This window comes from Vigna radiata, unplaced genomic scaffold (genome assembly GCF_000741045.1).
Source record: "Vigna radiata var. radiata cultivar VC1973A unplaced genomic scaffold, Vradiata_ver6 scaffold_7, whole genome shotgun sequence".
Lineage (NCBI taxonomy): Eukaryota > Viridiplantae > Streptophyta > Magnoliopsida > Fabales > Fabaceae > Vigna > Vigna radiata.
Window position 1 is genome coordinate 3,685,777 of NW_014543262.1, and position 25,138 is coordinate 3,710,914.

A 25,138-nucleotide genomic window follows, 5' to 3' on the forward strand; every position below is an offset into this window, starting at 1 on the left:
CAAGTTGCATGATTGAACCATGACGATAAATTTAAGAACAATTACTTATATACGTTCATTTTTATTGGTTAAATATAGCTCTAGGCCTCGATATCACTCAAATATCAAGACTCCCAAAATCATATACATGCGATAGAGAAATATTCCCCTACACCTAAATAACTTATTATATCATCATGGTTTCGATCCACATATCTTCTATCATACATAATTAAATTTTATTGAGTTTCTTTTTTTTTTTTTAATTGAAAATTTTGATAATGTTTCAAATAGAAGAATTGGATAGAGAACGTGATGAATTACTAATTTTGAATCATGAAACATTTTATGTTTAGATGATACCAAGGAGAGTTTACTTAATGAGTAGTGTATAAATCCATATAAGAGACTATAATGTTGTACTTAGGAAGAGGTAAATCCATATAAGAGTGTACTATCAATGGAACATATTTGTCTAAAACATATGTATAAAGCCTTTTTAGAAGGATAATTCAGAAGAATTTTGAAATTTCTCATACTAAAATGATTTGTTTGAATAAAGTAATTAAAAAAATTGAAATTCTAAAAGGTATTTCAAATGAATAAAATAAAATAATTTCAAATACCAAAAAAAAAAAGAAATTTGAAATCTCACTCCTTTTCACTCCACTCATAAGATAAAGTCTAGTGGTCTTAGGCTGAAAGCTTAATCTAGTCGACCTCGACTGAAATTTAGTTGGATAAATTTGGACTGAAGGGTCAACAAAGTCAGCTTAGACCAAAAGTCGAATTGATTCAAACTAGACCAAAGTTCGAGAAGAAAATTGGCTTGAACCTAATGTTGAGACGGGTTGATTGGGTCGAAGGTTGAGACAAGTTAGCTCAACCTGACCCATAGTGAAGATCGAGTTAAGTTGGTCGATACAAAGGTTGAGTCGAGTCAAATAGGTCAAAGATTGATCTGGTTAACTCGGATTGAAGGTCTCGTCAAGTTGGCTCGGGGTAAAGGCCAAACTAAGTAAACCTAGGTCGAAGATCGGGCTGAGTTGGCCTAGGCTAAGTCCCCCTAGACCGAAGGTCGAGCCGAATGGGGTATAGGTTGTAGGTCGAGCCGAGTGGGATACATGTTGAAGGTTAAACTAAGTCTAGTCAGGGTAGAAGGTCGAGCCAAGTCTACATAGGCCAAAGTTTGTGTCAAGTCAGCTTAGACAAAAGGTCGAGCCATGTTGACTTGGACCAAAGGTCGAGTTAAGTCAGTTTGGGCCAAAGGTTAAGTTTAGCCAGCCTGGGCCAAAGCTAGAGTTGCATAGAAAATTTCACTAAAACTAGATTCAACAAATCAATTCATAATGCAAAATTAAATGCTAAAAGATAAAAGACATACAAGCATGGAAATTGGGGTCAAATCACGGACACATGATAGTAGCAATTCAAAAGCTATACAATGCATTTAACCTAAAACGAAACATCAAAATACTAGTGTCGAAATCCAAAACATAAGTACAATCACAATAGTAATCTACACTTGCAGAGAAAGTAAATCATCACCAAAAATTAAATCGAACCTAATCCAGATATCATCATAAGACAATTGAAAGCTAAACACATTGTAATCGAATTAAGAAAGCAATTAAACTGCGTTGAATCAAATTCAGAGTCTTAAAATGTAAATGAAACAGAGACAATCAAAGTAAACGAAATTGAATTGTAAAGAAAAGAAAAATTACAAGAACAACCTCCGAGTGACCAAAGCCACCACGGGCTGTCACCACCGCGAGTGCTTAATCCAGAAGCAAGGGAACGAAAAAAAACAATCGATTGAAATCACCACAGGCTGTCACCACTGCAAGTGATCAATCCAAATCTAGAATCTATACTACGAAAAGCAAGTGAAAACCCTAAGAAAACCAAAGTCTCTCGGGTGGAGTCTGTCACCCTCCACCACACACAATCGTTCGCGGAGTCTGTCACCCTCTCGCGATTCCCACTCAAAAATCTGTACAAACCCCTCTTTTATAGGGTAAAGAGAAGAGGTAGAAGAAAAAGGAAAGAAGACCTCTTCGACACTTCGTGTTTCATGATCCAACGGTCGACACTTCATCTTCTTCTATCTTTCTCTTTGACCATCCGATCATCTCCAGCGGTCAGCTCTAGTCAGGCCATCTTCTTCGGTCATGATCACTTTTCGCTTCAGCTCACTTGAACCCTAGCTTTAGGTGATGTTTTCTCTCCTCTCCCAATTGACAATGCTCGAGCCTTTGCAAATGAAATTGAGGAAAAGACCCCTAAGGCAGCAGCTTCTCCAAAACGCACCGCATAACTTAATTTGTAGGCCCAAAACAATGCAGTATATGTGGCTGCCCAATCAGGAATCTGTCCAGCTGCGACCCAATTTCAAATGGCTAGCCTACTCTGCACAAAGAAAAGGGTATTTTATCAAAAAGGAAATTAAAACCTATTAAACAAAAATTAAAGAAAAGAATTTTTATTCAAATATTTTCTAAAGAAAAATCCTAATTTCCTATTTATTTGCAATTACTAGAAAAAACACTTAAAAACCTATTTTTAACTACAATTTTACAAAACTACAGAATTTAAAGAAAAACCTAAAACTAACCTAACTCTAGACAATAAGAAACTAAAATGAACTAAAAATGACTTCTAAACACAGAAAAAGATGAAAATATTAAGAGTTATCACTTGTTCAAAACAACAAAGTTCTTTTTCAATGTTCTACCGTTGAGGTAGCGTATGTCAATAAAGTTTTTTCTAAGATACCAAGTATTGAGTTGGAACTTCATCGTTGGACGAAGTAAAGATTTTAGCTCATGGTATCGTCTAAGCTGACGCTTTTTGGAACATTGCCTTTTAGAGCTTGAGCGTTTAACATATTTCTTCCTTTGTAATATTTTTAATCTTTTTAAGGCTTATAGAGGGTTTGGTTAGAGACATTGTCTCGACACCTTTTTGCTTCTTGAGAGTTCAGCTGAATACCCTTGGGTATAGATAGCTTCCGCATTTAGCATAACTCTCATTTGACGCTTTAACTTATAGGTCATTTAGAGTTGTTTATTCTACTTGTTTTCCTTTTTGTTTTCCTAACAATTTTCTATCTTGATGGATGATTTGGAAAACTTGTTTCTATCATTTGTGCTTCTACCTATCCTATTCTTTGTTAATTTCAAAAGAATAGATTTGAAGAAGAGCTTATGTTAATTTCAAAAGAATTTACTTGAAAACTTTGAAGGTTTACTCCACAAAATTGTTTTTGTTTACTTTGAATTAATTGTATCTTAGAAGGTAACATTAACTCAACGTTTGATTTGAAAAAAAATTGAGGAGTTATAAATAATGGGAGGTGAAAAAGAAGTCAAAATTTTTTCAAAAGTAAAAGTTGGAATTTTGAAAGATGGTTGGATCTATTGAGATAAGTTCAAGGATTAGAAAACTCCATTCATCATCTTAGTCTCAACCTTAATTGTGGGAGTGGTAGAGGGCTTTAGTAACTCTTCCCCTTCTCTCAATCTCTGCTTTTTCTCTCTTTTCTTTCTCATTCCCTTCTTTTATCTTTTTCTCTTCATACTTTCTTCTTCTTTCATCCTCTTTTTCCCTCTTCTTACTTGCTCCTTTTTCTCTCTTTGTTCTTTCTCTTTTTTCTCGTGCTCCTCATTCTTTCTTTGTTCTTTCTCTCTTTTCTCATGCTCCTCATTCTCTCTTTGTTATTTCTTCCTTCTTTTGTCTTTCTCTCTTTTTCTCTTAATCTTCCTTAAATCCTCTTGGGCTTTTTCTTGCTTTTCATCAAAAATTCTAAGCTCTTCTTCTAAGGTAGCAATTGTTTTCTTTCAACTTTTTATTTCTTTTCTATATCTCTCATTTGTTCATCTCTTCTTTGAATTTCTCTAATTCTCTTGTCACTCAAGAGCTTTCTCACTTTTTCTTCAAACTCATCTTCTCTTTCAAAGAAATCATCTACACCTTTTAGAAAAGTTTTTCCTTTTTTAATGAGTTCTTTCATCTCACATATTTGCTCTTGGTTTATAACAAAGGAAGAAGGAACAAATTTTCTTCTCATGCATGCTCTTAAGTCACACTAATCTTTAATTGGAGATTTTTTACCTTTCTTAACTTTAGATTGTCTTTGATTCCACCATTCACTTGCATGTCCTTTAAGCCTAGAGATGCATAAACTAAGTATATGATATTTACCATTCCTAACTAAGAATGGATAAAGCTCGTCTATTTTTCTCTCCCACGCTAGGTATGATAATGCACTAGTATTCTCACCAAAGAATGGATGTAGCTCGTCCTCACCATGACTTAAATGAAAGCTACTATAAAAACTCATTTGTTTCACAAATAATCTTAGAAATTTTTAAGATTTTTAAAAAATGGCTTATACAACAAACTTAGTATTTTAAATAAAATTCCTTAAGAGACTTAAGGAGACAATAGAAGCTTAAGTTTACTTCCAAGAAGGAGAGGTGAATCACTATGGATTGTTTAGAAACCAAGTCTTTCCTAGCTAAAGCTTACCTCAAGTTCTCTTGTACCAAACTTCTCAAAGGGATCTAACTTGAAATACAAGTTGACACACACTAAACTATCACAATTAAGGAAAACAATGAATCTACTATGTGCGGCCTAATGATGAATTAGAAGGAACTTTGGTTCCCTCTCATCCACCAACTACAAATAACACTTAAATAATAAATGTCTATGTTCTTGTTAGAACAATCCCCTAACAAGCCAAATATTACAAACCAAAGAGAAAGCAAAGACAATTTCACAATGCAAAGAAAATACAATGAAATCTCTCGTCCTCACTAAGTGTATATTATCTTGTTTTCTTGTTTTCAACCAAGACTTTAATCTCTCCACAAGGCCTTCTTTACCTAAGATGCTACCTCCAAGATTTTCGATCACCTCTAGGACAAAAAACCTACACCAAAAGAGATCAACACAACCAAAAACCGAAAAAAAGCCAAGGAGAAAAGCAAGAAAAGGTCAAAAATGAACAAGGCTATCTAAAATGGAATTTTAGGTGACAAAACCAAGACTAGCAAGGAGACAATCTAACAAATAAATGTTTAAGAGTAAAGGTTCAACACTCAAAAGAAATTTCTAAGGAAAAGCTCTAGAAAAGATCAACAAACTAAAAAATTATTAGAGTAGAAAAGGTGTTTTCTGTCTTTTAGCCAATCTTTGAGCACATGTGGCACTAGACCCACTTTGTAGCATTAAATGGCTTGGACCATCGGTTGGAACAGAGGTTTGGGAGGTGAATTTCAGGTGCAAAATAGCCACCAAATCATCATACAAATGCACACCAAAAAGTAGTGGTGGTAGTGTGAAATGTACCTTGATTTTGTTTGTTTTTTGGTTTTTGTACTTTTTTTGTTACTTTTTCTTTTTGCTATTTTGTCTCGTTTTTCTTGTAACTTTCCATAACATAAATCACACAAACAAACACCCCAAATTATATTTTAAAGATGTCTTTAAAGGTGTATAAAGTCACACACACAAAATGGTAGAAAAATCCTACTACAATAAAAAATTTGGCAAGAAACTCAAAAATGGCATGTATGAAACCTAACTTTAAGAATTTGTTGAAGAACTAACAAAAAATATGAAATCAAATATTTAAAGAAAAAACACTCAAAGATCCCCAAAAGGTGCAGTTTCAAAAAGCACACAAACATGTTTTTTGTGATTTTTTCAATGTTTAACTTGGAAATAAAGACAAGTAAAAGACTAAACATAACTTCTAGACAACATGGATAGATTCAAAAGTTAAAATGACATAAAACAACATATATAACCCACAAAAATAGGAAGGAATGACTCAAAAATAGAAAAGACACATAAGCAACATAATCACATGAAAAACCTAGTGAAAATATGAATGGTTCCAAGAGTAGAGCAAAGTAGAACCATAAAAACAACAAAAATGGTAACAAGATTATGACAAGTAAGAACAACAGATAAAAAAACAATAAATATAGACAAGGAAACCAAGGAAACTTAGATCTTGAAGAACCAAGACTTTTGATACTAAATAATGGTCATACACTTCCTAGATCAAGACTAAAGCAACCCTAGAGGCCCCTCTAGTCACCTTTCTCCTTGAGATGGCCTCACCTCTCTTAGAGCTACCAAAAGTACATCATGACCACCATATCTCTTAGAGGCCATGAGCTTCTACAACATCCACACCTTAGCTCATCATCCTTGGACCATTTACCACCACTTTTTCACATCATTCATCCAAGAAAACACCCCTCCATGCATATCTCCTAGTTTTGGCCCAGAGGTTGTCATCATTCCCTCCCTCTTGAAAAGGATTTGCCCTCAAATCTTCAACTTGGGCTAAGGCAACCTTCCTCATCTTCTTTGAAGTCATTATGTCTATTTTCCATGGGGTCAAATATCCATCTTATAACACTAGTTATAACAAGTGTTATGATAGTAAGTAAATGAAGAATATATCTCCAAAAATGATACACCTTAAATCAAATGAATGATGAAGGCCTTGGAGAATAGGAGCATCGTTAAAGCTTTTATTTATCTTGTGTTGGATGTATATTTTTTAAAGACTAACGATTCCAACATAAGAGTCAACTTTTAGGGATATGCCATCAATAACATTATCATAATTGGCAATCCAGAAACTAAAGACCAACTACTAATATTTGATTCATGAAAGCTTTTTACAAGTCTTTTGCATGTCACATGTAAAGCCTAGGGGGCTGGTGTATTGTATATAGCTAAGTACCCCTCAGTTATACTAGTATAGGTCTCATTCTTGGATGAGTATGTCGGTTCACTAAGTTGACATGTACTCGACCCATCTCTATTCAACTAGTACAACATCATACAAGACACTTAATCACCATGACCCAGATTAACTACGACAATGCAAGAGACAACAGGTATTTAAGCCAATGAGCCTAGGTCCATCGAGGTAAAAAAAGCTTATATAGTAAATATAAATAACATTTATTACAAGGTAAATGAAAGATATTTTCATTAATTACACATTCATTGTTTGTGATCATGACAAGCTAACTTAAATGTCAGTGTCTTGAAACCACGATCCTTTCTCATCTTAAAGAGAAGGAACAATCAAAATGAGAACAAATACTCTAAAAATTAAACATTGAAGACATTCAAAAAAAAAATCTTTGAAGTCTTTACACGATATGTTCTCGATTTTGTAAAAAAAATTATAATATTATAAAAAACTTCTAAAAAATAATTTAATTGAATAAAAACCATTCAAAACATTTTAAGTTTAATTTTAACTTTGGAAAAACATTTTTCACTTTTTAACATAAATTGTATGGTAAAAAAAAAAGTAAATTTTAAAAGTTAAATTTTTAACATCAAAATCTTCAACACATTGTCCGAGCAATTTTATTTTTATTTTTCATTATTTTGATCTTTCGGAGGGTTTCTTTACATGAATCAGACATTTCTATGAACAAAACCATTAATATAAACATTTCTATATATGTTTTATTCTCATCTTGTTAACATGTAAATACAATCTCGTTTTAAATATATCAAAACTTATATTTTTGAATAAATAATAGGTTTATATAAAGATTAAAATAAAATATATTACACCAAGAATTACTGTTAACAAAAATTAATAACTAATATTTAATATCAAACAAGTTTAAAAAAATATTAATAAAATCATAGATAGGAACACAAATATTCATAACTCGACATAATAACATTATAAACTAAGAACTATTTAAAAAAAGAAAAATCAAATGACGCTAAACTATTTTATTTAAGAAAGAAAAAAAATATATCATCTTTAGAAAAACATCAGAAAAATATAAAATATAAAAAAAATCATATATTCTAACTAATATGTTTTCTTATATAATATAAACATAGTTTCGCCTCTGCTAATCTTGATCCTATTGAGTATTTTTTACATTTGAAATAATTCATGACACTCATTTATGTTTTTATTAGGTTTAAACCCTTTTTAAAAATATTCAGTTTAGTCTGTTTTTTAAAATGTCAATCTTTAGTTTTTATTATATGAAAAATGTATCAAATCAGTCCTATTCATTAACAAATCACAAGTTTTTCTTTAAGTGATTTGTTGTTCATAACACCTTCTGTTAACAAATCATAAAATATTGGATACCTAGATATGAAAACTTGTGATTTATTGTTCATTAAGTGTTGTCATGAGGATTGATTTGATACCATTTTCATATCACAGGTACTAAAGGTTAGACATTTTAAAAAACGGAGACTAAATTGAACATCAGAACTTAAGTTAGGCACAAAAAAAAGGGGTTTAAACCTTTTTATTAAAACTCTGAAAGACTAACGTATATAATTGTTTTACTAGTGACATGTCTACATAATTTACTGAAATATTTTCTTCCACAATTATTTTATTTCCACACAAACAGAAGCTTATAATCATTTCAAAATATAACAGAAGCAATGCATCACAAATCCAATAATAATTCAGAAAACATACGCATTATGAAGATGAGATCACAATTATCAGAAGAAATAGTTTTATAATTGAAAAAAATTATAATTTTTCACACACATATTTTTAACATTCATTTAATATTATTATTTTTATTCTTTTTATTTTTCTTAAATTATAAAATATTATTTTTTATTATCATTTTATCCTTATAATAAATATCAAATGAATATAACCATACGAATGTTAAGAAAGAAAGCTACATGAAACTAGTTTGAGATAGTGTAGATAGTAATTGGGTAGATACATAAAGAAATAGCTTAATATAAACGAGTTTGCTAACGTTTTAACATTGCAGCTTCGGTCTATAAGCCCACATCTTAAATGGGCCTTTTCAAATATACTTCAGGCTTTTATTTTCTATACTCCCACAATTTCTTCATACATTTCTTTAAATTTTCGAAGTGACCATTTTATATTTTGTATAAGTGATTTCCTGATTATATGGTCTGAAAAATTTTCAAGATAAAAAGGAAATAGCACTAATTCAATTATTGACTTTGTTAATTGTTTTTTTTAATAATTGTTAGTTGCAGATATAATTTTAGTTTAAAGACAAAATGAAAAATAAGTAGGCCCTGTAAGAACTGATTCTACAATTGATAGTTATGTCAGCAAGCTCCAATGGTGGAAACCTATAAAAACAACTTATTTCGTCGAGCCTTGAATTGCATACCAGATTTTTGTACTAATTATTGTATTTGCATCCTGGTAGTACCAGGGGAAGATTTTCATGTGTATTTGCACTGATTCTTCAAATCGCCTTTATGATTTCAGATTGTTTATACTTAACTTTGGTGCAATTAGTTCAAGTGAATTAATCTTTCACCATACTTTTGATAAATGATAAAAGATAATAAATAATAGTAATTGTTCTTACAAAAAATTTGTCGCATTGATCCGAGGTGGCTGAACTTGTCGTCAACTTATATATATGGTTTCCTAATATCATGCACCAAAGTTGCAAATGAAGGATGTTACGCATACACACATATTGTTTTACATACTTTCCTTCAACAAAAAACAAATAAATCCTTGACTTTTGTCTAAGAATACATTGGATAGCATTTTCTGTAGGAGTCTCGAGAATTGATTTGGTAGCTTATGAATCATTGATGAACCGGGTCACAACAATCTTTAAAAAAAAACACAAAAAGTATTTGAAAGAAGCTAACCTTGATTCTTCTTCGCCGCTTGTACCACCACTGTCGTCAAGTGCCATTGACTCTACTTTGTGCTGTCGTTCACTATGTGCTACTGTCCACCATGCGTCGTCGGCTGCCGTCAACTCTGTACTGTCGTCTGCCATCGACCTATGTTGTGGTTGCTAGCTCTTAAGCAAGTGTTTGATCAGAGAATAAGTCAGGGTCAAAAAAAGAAATACCTTGTTGGGGCTACGGGGCTTTAAAGTAAACTGGAATATTCAGTGTTAAAAAAAAATACATAATGTTTTGGGGGTTAGGACTGACCCGGCCCTAATTGAATCCCAACCCATTTCCTTGGGCTATGGGGACTAGAGGCTTTAGAAAAGTCCCCTCTAACGTGGGTGAAAAATAATGGACTAATTGAAAAAGAGGCCAGGGTTGGCCTTGGCTTGGGGCCATAAAAAAAAGTCGACAACTCTAATCATTATGATGAGAGTGTTTCATCCTACACCTCCAACATCTCATCCTGCACCTCCAAAAATTACACTTTTGACCTTCTGACATCTTATTCTCCACCTCCAACTTTTTTAAAATTTTCATTTTTAAATATCTTTTCATTTTTTCTCTTTCTTATCAAAAGCACTCTACAAAATCTTAATAATAATTTAATTTAATTTAAAATTCAAATATTATCTAATATAATTTTATATTTTAATAATTATTAAAATGTTTTTTATATTATAATAATAGTTATTTTAAAAAAATTAAAATAAAATAATAAAAATAAAAAAAAATAATAATAATAATAATAAATAAATAAAATAATAATAATCAATTTGATTTAATATATTCAAAATATAATAAATTATATTAAAATGTTAAATTAAATTAAATATTTATTAAATTTAAATAAAAAACAAAACTTTAAAAACAAGTATTTATAGGATATCCATATCCGAATACTACCTTATTGGATTTCAATATTCGATTCACAAATTCAAATTTTCTTTTTCTTTAAATTTTAAAGATTATTTAATTTAATTTAATATTTTAATGTAATTTAATATATTTAAATACATCAAATATGATTTTAAATATTGTTTTAATTTTCATTATTATCACTTTTATTTTAGTTATTGTTATTGTAAATTTTTAATATGATTTATATTTTTATAATAATTTTATTAAATATATTAAATTATATTACGTTCAAAATAATATTTAAAATAATATTAAAATTAAAATAATATTTAAAATCATATTTAATGTATTTAAATATATTAAATTGCACTAAAATATTAAATGAAATTAAATAATTTTTAAAATTTAAAGAAAAAAATTTTTAATTTGTGAATCGGGATATTGAAATCCCATAACGTATTATTCGGATATGGATATCCGATAAATACTTGTTTTTAAAATTTTGTTTTTTATTTAAATTTAGTAAATATTTAATTTAATTTAATATTTTAATATAATTTATTATATTTTGAATATATTAAATCAAATTGATTATTATTATTTTATTTATTATTGTTATTATTATTATTTTATATTAATGTTTTTAAAATAACTATTATTATAATTAAATTAAATTATTATTAAGGTGCTATAGAGTGTTTTTAATAAGGAAGAGAAAAAATGAAAAGATATTTAAAAATGAAATTTTTAAAAATGTTGGAGGTATAAAATAAGGTGTGAGAAGGTTAAAAGTGTAATTTTTAAAGGTGTAAGATGAGAGGTTGGAGATGTCGGATGAAACACTCTTATGATGAACATCATGGTAAGCTCTTATATTTATAATATTTTCTTTATCTCAATTTCTAAATATTGAAATGCAAATTTATTTAGATAATTATCATTTCTATTTATGATAATTTTTATACTGTGATAAAGTCATTCTACTGAACTAAATGTTATGTTTTACACTCATTTAATTGCTTATAATTTTTATATTAATAAAAAAATGATAATTATTTTTTCAAAAAAGAGTTAAATATAGTTTTATCTCTTAAATTTGAGGTGAAATTAGAATTAGCTCCTTGCTCCACCTGCATGTTCGGTCTTGGAAGCTTAGTATACATGTCAAGTAACTACTCGATCGAGCCATTATTGATGAAACGAGCTTTACTACTGATCCATATAGAGGTAAAGGTAGAAAGCCTAATAAGAAGATTACCATGTTAAACAATGTTAGAAAACTATTAGGTCATAATTAGGCTCTCTAAAAGGTAAAGGGCATTATAAATAAAACATGTCGGTAAAGTATTTAATACTTTGAATCATCTGTATCTGTTGAACCTTTCAAAATGGAACACTTACTTTAATGTCAAAAAACCATCTGCAGGTTCTCGACTGGATGGAAACGAGGAGAACAAACGAAATATTACTAGAGGAGATTAAGAGAGATTTGGTGATTAAGAGTAATCGCAGTCTTGCAAGAACAATCCCTGTATGAAACTTTGATACCTTTTCATATTTAAATTTTTAAAATGAATGGATATAGTTCTTTTAATACATCATGTTAACAAAAAAAAAATGTGTCAGATGCATTTTGATAATTGTCATTATCATTTATTTTTGTTTTGTTTATTTTTATCTTTTATTGGTATTTTTATAATTACTTTTTAGAGAATTAAGCTTTTTATTTAATAAATTGGAAAACAAAAATATTTGATTCTTGTAAAAATATTGTGTAGATAAGTTCAAATCACCAAATATTAAACAATATCTCAACAAAATGAGTTATCATTATATTGAGTTACTTCAATTAAAAAAATCAAATAAAGGATTGAAAAATATTTGGGTTAAATATGTTTTTTTGTCCCTAAAGTATTATTGATTTTTTGTTTTAGTCCTTACTCAAAACATTGATGACATTTAGTCCTCTTAGTATTAAAACATGTAAAGTTAGACCTTAAAAATAGACGGCATCAACTTTTGGTTGATCTGGCTAACAGTCCTGTCACGTCTTCTGCCAGCTTCACTCTTCTCTCTGCCACATTGCTTATATCGTGAAACTCAGAAGAGGGGTTTATCAATCAAGTTTAATCTAGTTCGAACAAATTTGCCTAGATCCTATAAATAAGAGGCTTGACAGAGTTGTAAAACACACTCTTAGAGTGTAGGAAACAAACTCTAAGAGAGAAATGACAGGGAATCATTTTGGAAGTTGAAGACATTATTCATCATTCTTTTTTAGTATTTAGAATATATAGAAGTAACCAACTCCCTTATTCACGGGAGTTGGACTTAATACATCTTCAATTTTTGTGATTTCTACTCTTTAATATATTTCTTTTTCATCATGTCTATTCTTTTTAACTGCATGTTTATTGTTGGCATATTTGGTAGTACCTATTAATTGAAAAATAGTTTGAAAAACCTGATTAGGATAGAACACCTAATAGATTTCACATCTACATAAATATGAAATAATTAGTCAATCATAATATCATAATTTTGAATTTAATGAAAACTTATAATAAAAATCGCTAAAGTAGTATGGTTTTTATTCTTAATGTTTAGACTTAACAGTAAAACATTAAGACTTGTTACAAGTGGTGTGAATGTTTTGAGTGAAAATTAAAAGTATATTGTTTTGTATTTTTACATTAAATTGTTATATGAAACCTAACCTAAGTAAAGTCTTTATCGTATAATTCATTAAATCAATTTTATCACTTTCTACAATTTTAGAATGATTTTACAATCAATATTTTTTTTATTATTTCAAAGTTTTTCTTAACCTTAATTAGTGAATAAATGTAATTTTTTCGAATAACGTAAGTATGTGTGGAAAATAATATTCGAACTTGTTTACCTTTTATATTATATTTAGTACTAATTATATCATATTAAAGACTAGAAAGAGTAGGAAAATTTAGCAACAAGCTTGGTTAGTTGAAGAACATTTTTCCCCTCTTAACTATTCAAACATTTTTTTTAATCACAATATTTATCTTTATTTCATCTATGCCTTTCCTTTTAGATGAACCCTAATACGAAAGATTAGAAGAAAAAACTCTTTCATCGAAAGTGGAAATAATATAAAATTATGGCATAGGATTTGAGGTTTGGAGTCTCACATTCGCATTGAAGGAAAAAAAAAAAAACCTTTTTAAGCATTTAAACATTAATTAAGAAAAGGAATAATGTCTTTAGACATGTACTTCTTGTGTTGAAGAGAGATAAAGGATAGATTAAATGATTAATATAATGAAATAAAAAATTCCATTATTTAAACATTAAGAATAGAAAAAAAAAATCTTCAGACATAGATGTATATACATGAAGAGAGAGATAAAGCATAGGTTAAATGATTAATATAATGAAATAAATTCCATTAGTATATTACATGGTTAAGATCTGAATTTGAGAAGAAAAAACAAGTAACTAAAATGCAGGACGTAAGTTTTGTTGGTCTGTGGTTGTGGAAAAACACCCGAACAAAACAAAAGTAACGTAAAATGATGGTTATATTCTCCATTTGGTCGCAAGTGCAAACTCACCCAACGTAAGAATTTACATTACGCACTCTGGAAGACAAACCCAGCTCTTAAATAACAACAAAACAACAGGCGCACACAGAACAGGGATACAGACATAAACCCAACAAACTAACTCTTCTACTACACACCATGCATCATTATAGTTTCCTTTCAGAAGAAGTAGGAGGAGCTCCCCAACTCAAAAACTTGAGACTCTGACACTGTTGACATTGCACCCTCCCAGTAAAATCCATCACTCTGCTGTTCCATCACGTAACCCATGGAACTTGTAATATCCGGTGGCAATGGAGGAAGCTCCACCGTGCTCCCACTGTTCTCATTATTATTGTTATTATTGTAATAATTATTGTTATCGTTATTTGCAAAAAACGGTTGCTGGCTGAAGTGGGAAGCTGCCACGTTGGCCGAGGCATTTTCATCGTAGGAAGAAGAACCGGAGGGGAACCCCAGGAGGGAAAACGGGTCCAGGGTTAGAACCGGGTCGGGTTGAGGGACGGGTTGTTGGTCGGGGGAGATGATGGGGGTGAGGGATGAGCCGGGAGTGGTGTCGGCGTAGACGAAGTTGGTGCGCGCACGTGATCCGCGCATGGCACGTGCGGCTCGGTCGTAGGCGAGTGCGGCCTCGTCGGCGGTGTCGAAGGTGCCCAGCCAGTGCCGCTCCTTGGTGGAAGGGTCGCGAATCTCCGCCGCGTACCGTCCCCACGGCCTCCGCCGCACGCCGAGGTACCTCCCGCCCCATGCCGTATGGTGCGGCTCTGGTGCCGTTTGCTTCTTCTTCGTCTTCGACGATGACGACGTCGTTCGCGGGTTCATCGTGGAAGGTTGGTGAAAGAAACTGAATGAATGAAACGCTTCGTTTTTTCTCTCTTTTTGGTAACGGTGAGTTTGTTTTGTTGTGGTCGAGTCTCTGGTTTAAATAAGACACACTTGGGGTGAGCGCATTCTCGTTTCTGCCCTCGCTTTCTTCTGTTTTCCCATCTTGCCCTTCCTTCTGTGAGCACGTGCTTTTTTTTTTTTTTTATATCAAATTTAATTTATAAATTCCTAACCGAGTTTATATATATGTTGTAGTGTAATAATAATTAATTTGATTAAAAAATAAAAAGAAATAGAAAATAAAATGAATATATGAAAATAATAAGTCATACTTTTTAAGCTTCTTGAAGCTTGATCGCTTTATCCACATATTCATAAGTAATAGCTTTCATAATCTTCCATACAGTGGTCTCATAATTGAGTAATCTAATATGTATCGCTCAGAAAGGGAAAAGGGTGCAATGAAAGGACACAATGGGTGACAGAATCCATCATTGACTCTTAAGGGGGCTTCATACATTCACAAAAAGTTCATTTTAACTATGTAAAATGCAGGTTAAATTAAACATTGTTTTTTTTTTTCTTAAATTATTCAACTCTAAATATTCTTTTAAATAATGATTGCCATTTCATTTAAACTTGATGAAAAAAAAAAAACCATCTTTACAGAAATGAGTTTCAAATGATGGGAGGAAAAACAAGGATGAAATAATTATTATGAATATGTTATTTTTAGGTGATAAAAGAGAGTTATATATAATTAGTGGGTGGCATAATTAGAAATCGAAATGGCTAATGATAAGCATGTTCTGGTAGATACCCCATTTCATGATTATTGGTCCAATCAAATTAGAGAAAATAAAATTTAATATTGAGTAGGAATAGTCCAAAGTTGGTGCATGTGAGGGTTTGAATGAAATAATGGGATAGTACATGAACGTGGAACTTATCTACAGAATCTATTTAAGATATAGAATCTACATAAAATTTGATTAATTAGTGTTTGTGAAGGCAAAGTTGATATGAAGTGATGAGTTGCACATTCTGACGATGATTACAGGTGGGAGGAGCTCCATGTCCTTTTTGATGATTAGCCTACAAGCTAAGATCTCTAAGAATAAATTACTTAGATTTATCATTAGTAATTATGTGCTCAGTCAATTCATTCTTCATTTGGCTGCAAGATTAGGAAGCATGCTGCTTCCACCTTTTTTTTTTTTAAATTTAAAATTGAGGAAAGAAATTGCAACTTATTTTTTCATAAAAAAAAATAGTATCTTGATCCACTAATGTATGCAATATACACAATTAAATAAATTTAACAAGTATAAATTTTTATATCTAGTTTAGATTTAGTGGAAGAAATGCTTAAAACAACAAATAAATTATGATTATGGAATTTAAAACGCAATAAAATACTAATATAATTAAAGTAATGGTCATGTCATTAATTAATGCTTATAAAGTAGAAAACAGAAAACTATTTTCGTGACAAAAGAAATGTACTCTACCAAAGAAAAAGAAAAATATTAATTATATTGCATTATCAACATTTTTACATAGTAAAAATGTTTCGCCTTAAAAAATTAAAAAAAAACTAATAAAAATATTCTAACATTAATTATATCACAAAAATATTGAAAATAAAATTTTGTAGATTTATGTACCAATATATTTAGTTCTTAGAAACAATTTTTTACAGAACGGGACAAACAAGATGTTATCATATACGCATCATTAACTTTAAAATGTAAAATATTAAGATTAAGAATTAAATATAAATTAATAACGCAAACATTATATATATACAGTATGATATAAAGAATTTAACAACTACATCATCACCGAAGAAAAAAAAATATAAATGTTAAATTTGAGGAAAAGTCATTTTAGTCTAAAATAACTGAATAAAATCTATCAACTTCTTTCAATATATATAAGAAAAAAACTCGCGCTATTATACATTTTCTTTATACTTGATTTTACATCTTACAAATTATTTTATCATGGAAATATAGGGCTCCTCATTTATGATGTTTAAATATATTTTTTTAACGCATACAATTACACCAATCATAATTACACAGATAAATAAATAGTATCAGTTAGAAAATTGATCATTTAGTGGAATTTATATTTCATTATTGTCATTCCTTACTTATTTCAGTTTTACTTATAAAATTTTGCTTTGCCTTGATAATTTCATTAACAGTTACAAAAGTACTTACTCCATTAATTAGTTTTGTTAATTTCACTTTGAAGGGAAATTTTAGTAGTTGATAAGATTATTGTTGTCCAAGTCTAACTCATATAATTAATATAAAGTTTTATGATATAATAATAAGATGTTTAAGGAATATCATTACTGACCCATGTGCAACCAATTTGAGCCATAAAGTCAATGATAAGCTCCACAGTCTTCCCTTCTTTTTATCAACAAATTAATTAAAGGACACTTTTTAGTATAATCATATTTAATTGTTAATATTTCCTTTGATAATTTTGCCAATTTTGGATTCTACCCTCAGTCCACATGCATATTAATATTTAAAATTGATTTAAAATGAATTAGTGAATAGGAAGAAAATTGGATGAGGCAAAGCTTTGTTGGGAAGCATGTGAAAAAAGAAAAAACACATAGGCTTACCTTTCTTGAGGAAAACAATGGCTAGCTAATTCTTAATTATCAAAAAATTATAATTGCAACTCCACGTAGAGGGACTTTGACCAAAGGTCTCATTACCTAACAAGGTTAGCTCAATTATGTCACTCCAAAATATTAAAAAAATATCACTTACTCCAAAATGTTGTAATACAAATTAAATTCTTATTATTCTCAGTTTTCATTAATTAATAATAAATTAAAATTACATTAGGACTTTTTTTTTTGAAATTATAGATTTTTGTATACAGTTTTTGCAACTATACATGAATTATACTTTCTGAATGTTAATAACTTGTTTTTTGTAAATACATTTTTTTAATTATTTAAGCATATCGGTGTAATATTTTAAGTAATGGAGGAAAGTTTTTATATATATATATATATATATATATATATATATATATATATATATATATATATATATATATATATATATATATATATATATATATTTATATTTATTGCGGACATAAATGTTATTACTTTTAAATAGTTTAAGGTTTACATTCGGGTATTATTTTTAAATAGTTTTGGAAATGAATCAGATTATATGTTGTTATGTTCTTCCTAATATTAGTTATTAATAATAAATATTTCATACTTTTTTGGAATTTAAGTTTGAGTTTAACTTTCATATAGATGAATTAGGATTCTAGTATAAGTCTAACTTTTATATTGGATAAAAATAATAAGGTTGAATTACATACAAGGTAGAAGACTCATGAATCTATTATCTTAAAGTTTGAGTTAGAGGTGGTGTCACTCTCTTAAGTAGGTTGAGCTCAAATCTCATTCTTGTTGTGTTTTCACATCGAATTATACCATTGATAGATCCATTAGTGGTATAAAGTCTATGGTTTGTCTTGGTAACCGACTCATAAGAGTACAATATGGTTCTTGTATCAAAAGTATTCTTAATAAAGAATATAGGTAAGAATGTCTCATTAAGATGAATGGTGGTATAAAAGGGATACTAGTGGTTGGGAATGTTTCTGTTCAAGGGTGAGTATACCAATATGGAAGTGACTTACTCTTGAAGTGGAGATTGTTGGGATTCAAGTGTGAGTCTAAGTCTCACATTGGGTAAAAAAAAGTTCAACAACATATAAGTTAGAAGACCCATAATGCTTTGGATTAGAATTGATGTCAATCCCTAATGAAGATTGGGTTTAAGTCTTATTGTTGTTGTATCTCTCTGGTGATATCTTCCCTTGATAGACCCATTATTTTCTTATGTGGATTGAGTTCATGTCTTATTGATGTTGTATCTCCCAAGTGGATTCCCTTGAAAGACACCTAAGTAGTATTACAGTCGATGATTAATCTTAGTGACTGACTCGCGTGAATACAATATGCATGAATAATTCTATATGTGAGGATTTTATGTATCGAAAGTCTTCTTGACAAGCATTTTAGGTAAGTGTGTCCTAGTGTGGTATAACAATGGTATATTGATGTAATCGTGGTTGGGAATGTTTTCACTTGAAGTAGTGTACCTATTTGGAAGGGACTCACTCTGAAAGGAGAGATTATTAGGAATCCAAGTATTAGGAAGAAGACCCATAAACCCATTATCTTAAAGTTTTAGGTTAGAAGTGATGTTAATCCCTTAGATACGGTGGACTCATGTCTCATTAGTGTTGTGTCTCTCTAATGACCCTTCCTCGAAAGATTCATTAGTGGCATTAAAGCTAAAGGTTAATATTAGTGACCAACTTAAAATGAATCCCTGTATCGAATGTTTTCTTTATGGAGGCCAAACAATTGTGTCCCATTTGATGAACGATGTACAAATAAAGGAGTCCTCATGGTTAGCTCAAGGGAAAAATACTAATATGAAAGGATTCATAATTGAGGTGGAGATTGTTAGGAATTCAATTGTGAGTTTAAGTCCTACATTGAGTAGATATGAGATAGTTGAGCAACATATACGGGTTTGTTAACCAAGATTGAACAAGGTATTATAAATATTTTTAAGGGAACGTTTATGTTTGTTAAGTGGGCGAAATAGATTAGTCTTTACATTTTAGATGTTTCAACAATAATTGTGCATCTGTTTAGCTAGTCATATAATATAAGATAAGACAAAATTGTGACATTTTATGTTGGGGCACATTAGTGAAAGATGTTTGGTGGAGCTAGGCATGCAAAACTTATTAAGAGGAGATAACTTAGGAGAGCTCGACCTGCTAGAAGAAATGAATATTGGGTGTGAAGAAATGAAAGGGAAAGATTTTACACAAGTGGAGGGGAGGGAATAAACTATAATTAAATCTTCTCACGTGTGATAAAATGTTATTCAATAAGGACATTAATGTCAATTGTTAAACAAAACAGTTTGATGATGGAACAATTGGATGTTAAAATGATTTTATTGTATGAAAACTTGGAGGAGACCGTCTACATGTAGTAACTTAGGGGTTTGTTGAAGATGAAGAAAACATGTCTCTTTTGTGAAAATCACAATATGGCTTGAAACCGAGTCGAAGGCAGTGATATAATAGATTTGATGATTTCTTGAGGCAAATGTGGTTCTAGAGTAGTTACGTTTATTTCATCTACATTCTAAAAAGAGAAGAAAGAAGTGTGTTGTTCTAGCTCTTGTATGCGAATAATATCCTTATAACCAACCAATATAAAAGTGAAATAAAAGAGCTCAAAGAAAATTAACCTCAGAGTTTGAGATTAAAGATTTTGGTTTTGTTACACAAATAATACTTGGGATGGACACAAAGGAACCAAACAATTAGAGTATTATGTCTTTTTTAGCACAAATATTTGAAAAAAGAGTTCTTAAAAGGTTTATAATGCATAAATCTAAATTTGTGGGTACACCTTTGAATCAACATATGAAACTATCAGTTACCCAAGCTCCTACTTTTGATGAAGGTGAGAAGGAAATGAAGTTTATTCCATGTGATAATGGAAGGGAGCATCATATATGAGATGATGCGTAACAGATCAAATCTCATGCATGTTGTTAGGGTAGTTAGTTAGTTCATGGTAGATCATGTATGTACTTATTAGGAGACTTTAAAGTGGGTATTGATATATGTGAACAAACAATATTGTTTGGATTGGTGTATAGGTTACCTATAACGAAAAAACTATATAAAGGTTTGTAGATACAAACTATGGGGGGGATTTAGATACCAAAAATTCGATTTTTGGGTGTATTTTTACATTCTTTTGGAATTTTAACTTATTGGCAAGTTAGTTTGTAATCAATGGTGACTTTATCTACTACCCAAACTAAATATATCAAACTCAACACAAAAAAGGATGAAAAAGACTCTATGGTTGAAAGAGATGATGAAAGAATTGATTATTGTGCATGAATGTGTAACTCTTTAATTTCATAATCAATGTATGATATATATATATATATATATATATATATAAAATTGATCATTAAATACACTGAAAGAACCAAATACATCGATATTAGGCTATACTCTGTGAAGAACATTGTTGAGTTTGGGGAGAACAGAATTATCAAAATAGTTTTCACGAAAAATATTACATATATGTTTACAAAGTCTTTACTACGATCGACATTTAAACATTACTTAAAATTTTTTGTTTAAGGATAAAATAATATGTATTGTTTTATATTACCAATCTTAGTATATTTTTTTACTATTCAATTTTTTTGTTTCTATATCGATAGTTCTATGTATATAAGTGTTATAGAAGTTAAGTAATGCTTCCTTTATTTAAAGTCATTATTTTATTTTTTCAATAAAATTGTGTTTAGAGTATTATAAGATATATACCAAGCACGACCATTTTTTAGTTTATTTTTTTCTATTTCTTTTGTCTAATCTACATTGAGTTTCTTTTTTTATTAAGGCTTAAATTAATTTCACAGACTTCTCAACTAGATGTTTCACTTTTCATTAATAATTCAATACATCTTAGTCTTATATGATATAATATAAATTATTCTTTTAAAATTAAACCAATTAATAATTTATCTCCTATAGTTAAGTTAATCAAATTCCTATAAGTAATTTATTAAATCTCTTGTAATTATGCTTTTCATAATTACATACTTGATTTAGATTGAAATGTTATGTATATATACTATCTCCAATGCATAACAAGACACATTCAAATTATTTTTGTCTTTTACCACAATCTCTTAGTATAAATAAGTTCATTGCCTCTGAACATTTGAATTAAAAAAACTATTTGTGATTCATGTGTGTTTGGAAAACATGTTAAGTTGCCTTTTGTGTCATCTAGTAATGTTATATTGATGCCCTTTGATATTTTACACAATGATCTTTGAACATAACTTGTTTTAAGTTCCTTTGGTCATCACAATTACATTTTTGGTTTTGGATTATTACTCTGATTTCCTATGGAAATTTTCTTTAGATACTAAATCTCAAGTGTTTGAAAGGTTCACATCTCCAATAACCAAGTTCAAACACAATTTTCACAAAAAAAAAAAAAAAATTAAAAGTTTACATTGTGATAACGAGCATGAGTACGACAATGCATTATTTCATCGACTTTGTGACGATAATGGTCCCCTTTTCCAGTTCTCTTGCCTCTATACTTCTTCTCAAAATGGCAAAGCAGAATATTAAATCTAAATCATTAATAACATGATTCACACTTTCCTCACTCAATCTTTTATTCCTCCTTCGTTTCAACATCACGACCTTTAAATTATCACTTATCTCCTTAATATACTTCCTCTAAAGGCCTTGTCTAATTAGTTTCGCACTCAACTTCATGGAAAAGTGGATTACTCAAAAAATACATGATGGAAGCGGATAAAGGCAATCTTCATTGAACTCCAAAATTGACAATAATAGTGAAACATGACCCAAAGGATGGAACATGATCCATATGAAGGAACAAGCTTTGATGCCAAATGATGAAAACCTAATTCATGAAAGTTGAAGTTGCTTCCATGGAGATGATGTGACTGAATGTTGAAGCTTGAAATGATGAATGAAAATGTGTTGGGAGAGTGATTTGGATGTGTATCATGAAGGAGCTCTAGACAACCCTCAAGGAAAAGGTATAAGAGAAGTCAAGAAGATAACTTATCCTAGTCAGCTCGGAGTAAAAGAAAAGCTATAAAATTGGCAGAATACCTTTATGTAATTTCCAAGTTATCTTTTACAATGCTTGAGCACTCCTATTTATAAAGGGAAAGAGTGGACTCAAGTCTTAATAAAGAAAAAAGAAAGAGATAACGAATCTGAAACAGAAAATCTCTAGATCTTTCCTCAAGAGTGACTAATGCATGTACCTTTAAAACTAAATAATTCAATAATCTTCTTAGTTAGTTTCAAATGCAATCACCTTTATAGGATGCCTTGGTCTACAAGAAATGTTTGAAGATTACTTGAGGCCCAAGGTAGCCCAAAGAACCCCTTAGCTTCCATATCACTAAAGAGTTACATTGGAAAGACAAAATTACAGTTTTGCATAAATTTATATGTTTTAATCGATTATGGTAGTTACATAATTGACTAAATTGGATAACTACACTCTTTGCAGGATGTTTGTTTTAATCGATTAAGTGATTTACATAATCGATTAAATCATAGAATGTTCAACACAAATGGCCAAAATACAAGCTTAAGTGAAATGTAAGCTTGGCCTAAATACAAGGCCTAAAGAAAAAAATTATTTATATTTTGCAATGCTAAAAGAAGTGAAAAATAAGCTAATAGACTATCTTCCACAAAAAGAAAAGTTCTTTGAAGTTTTTATTCTTCTTTCATTCTCCTAGCCATGACTCGTGTTGCAGCTCTTTGTATTGGTTTTCATCACAACTTTTGTGTCATCGTGATCCCTTATTAGTGTTTGGTTATCTTTATTATTCTTTGTTTCATTCTTCTACCATTAACAAACTACAACCACATTCGACTCTTAGGTTATCCCCTTAAACACAAAGGTTATAAATGTTTTGATTTGTGCCATAAAAAGGTAACAATATTATGACATGTAACTTTTTTATGAAATATATTTTCTTTTTGCCTATATGACTTTCTTCCCTATCTCTTATGACAGTTTCACTGATGTACATCCCTCCATTATTCATCCCTGACCCAACCCTAACTTGGTGCCTTTGTCTAACCCTTAGTTTGCAAGACTACCCTCCCCTTCATCCAGCACATTGTTCTGCCTGCGAATCCTAACCTACCTTCATGAATCGTCCCTCCTACTAATACCATGGCAACCTGTAGCATGATCAATGTCTATAAATCTAGAAAACTCTTTAACCTTTAACCTTTATATTTCCATTGTAGAGCCGACAATATCACCTCTTCCCAAAAATCTCACCATTGTTTTATCGAACCCTAAATTGAAATATGTCATGCACTCTAAATTTAATGCTTTAATTAAAAATAATATGTGGGATTTGGTTCTAGGACCTTGTGATGTTATATCATTAATTGTATGTGGATTTTCAAACATAAAAAGAAATATAATGTTTGTTTTGAGCATTACAAAGCTTGTCTTATTGGTGATGATAGGTCTCAAATTTTAGGTGTGGATTGTGGTGAGACATTCAATCCATGGTGAAACCTGTGACCATTCACACGATTCTTACCATTGCTCTATCCAAATCTTAGACCATTCATCAGTTGGGTGTTCATAATGCTTTTCTCCATGGTGATCTACATGGGACTATATATATGCACAAACCATTTAGTTTCCATGATCCGTTTCACCGTAATCATGCTTTTAGCATGAGGAAATCTCTTTATGGTTTGAAGCAAGCGTCTTGTGCCTAGTACCAATACTTTGCTAACTATGTTTCTACCATTGGGTTCCAGCATAGTATTTCAAATTACTATCTCTTCTCCTACCAATAAGGTTTTGACATGGCATACATCCTTCTTTATGTTGATGACATCACTTTCATCACATCATCTCATGATCTTCAGAAATCTATCATGGCACTCATTGTATTTGAATTTGCTAAGAAAGATCTTGGTCCTGAGTTATTTTCTCGAGATCACAATGACCAGACATGTAGGTGGCCTATTTCTTAGTCAAAGCACATATGCTTGTGAAATCATTGCACACGTCGGCATTGAATCATGTAAACCTTTTGCTACTCTAGGTGATACCAAGCAGAAGTACATCCTCTAACACACCATTTGAGGATGCCACTATATATCAGAGTCTTTTCGGCACCTTCTAGTATCTCACCTTCACTCGCCCTAACATTTCATATGTTGTTCAACATGCCTGTCTTCACAGGCATGCCCCTTATACCAAACACATACTAACATTGAAACACATTTTGCGTTATGTTCAAGGTACCCCAGAACATGGTTTACACCTATATCCAACCTCTATTAGTAAACTTCTTGCTTATATTGATGTTGATTAGGGTGGATGTCTTGAAACTAGACACTCCACATCTGGTTACTGTGTATTTCATGGTGACAATCTCATCTCCTGGTCTTCAATGAGCCAACACATTCTTTCTCGTTCTATGCAAAGGTTGAATATC

General features: G+C 30.5%; 1 protein-coding gene across 1 annotated transcript; it reads right to left on the bottom strand.

Annotated features, from left to right (window-relative positions):
* Positions 1-13,966: 13,966 nt before the first annotated feature.
* Positions 13,967-15,088, bottom strand: LOC106753745 (ethylene-responsive transcription factor LEP). The gene has a single exon (XM_014635596.2). The coding sequence runs from the start codon at positions 14,973-14,975 to the stop codon at positions 14,313-14,315; it is 663 nt and encodes a 220-aa protein (XP_014491082.1). The 5' UTR covers positions 14,976-15,088; the 3' UTR covers positions 13,967-14,312.
* Between the last annotated feature and the right edge of the window lie 10,050 nt (positions 15,089-25,138).

Coding starts and splice junctions, on each gene's coding strand:
- LOC106753745 (XM_014635596.2), bottom strand. CDS start 14,975: ATGAACCCGCGAACGACGTCGTCATCGTCGAAGACGAAGAAGAAGCAA.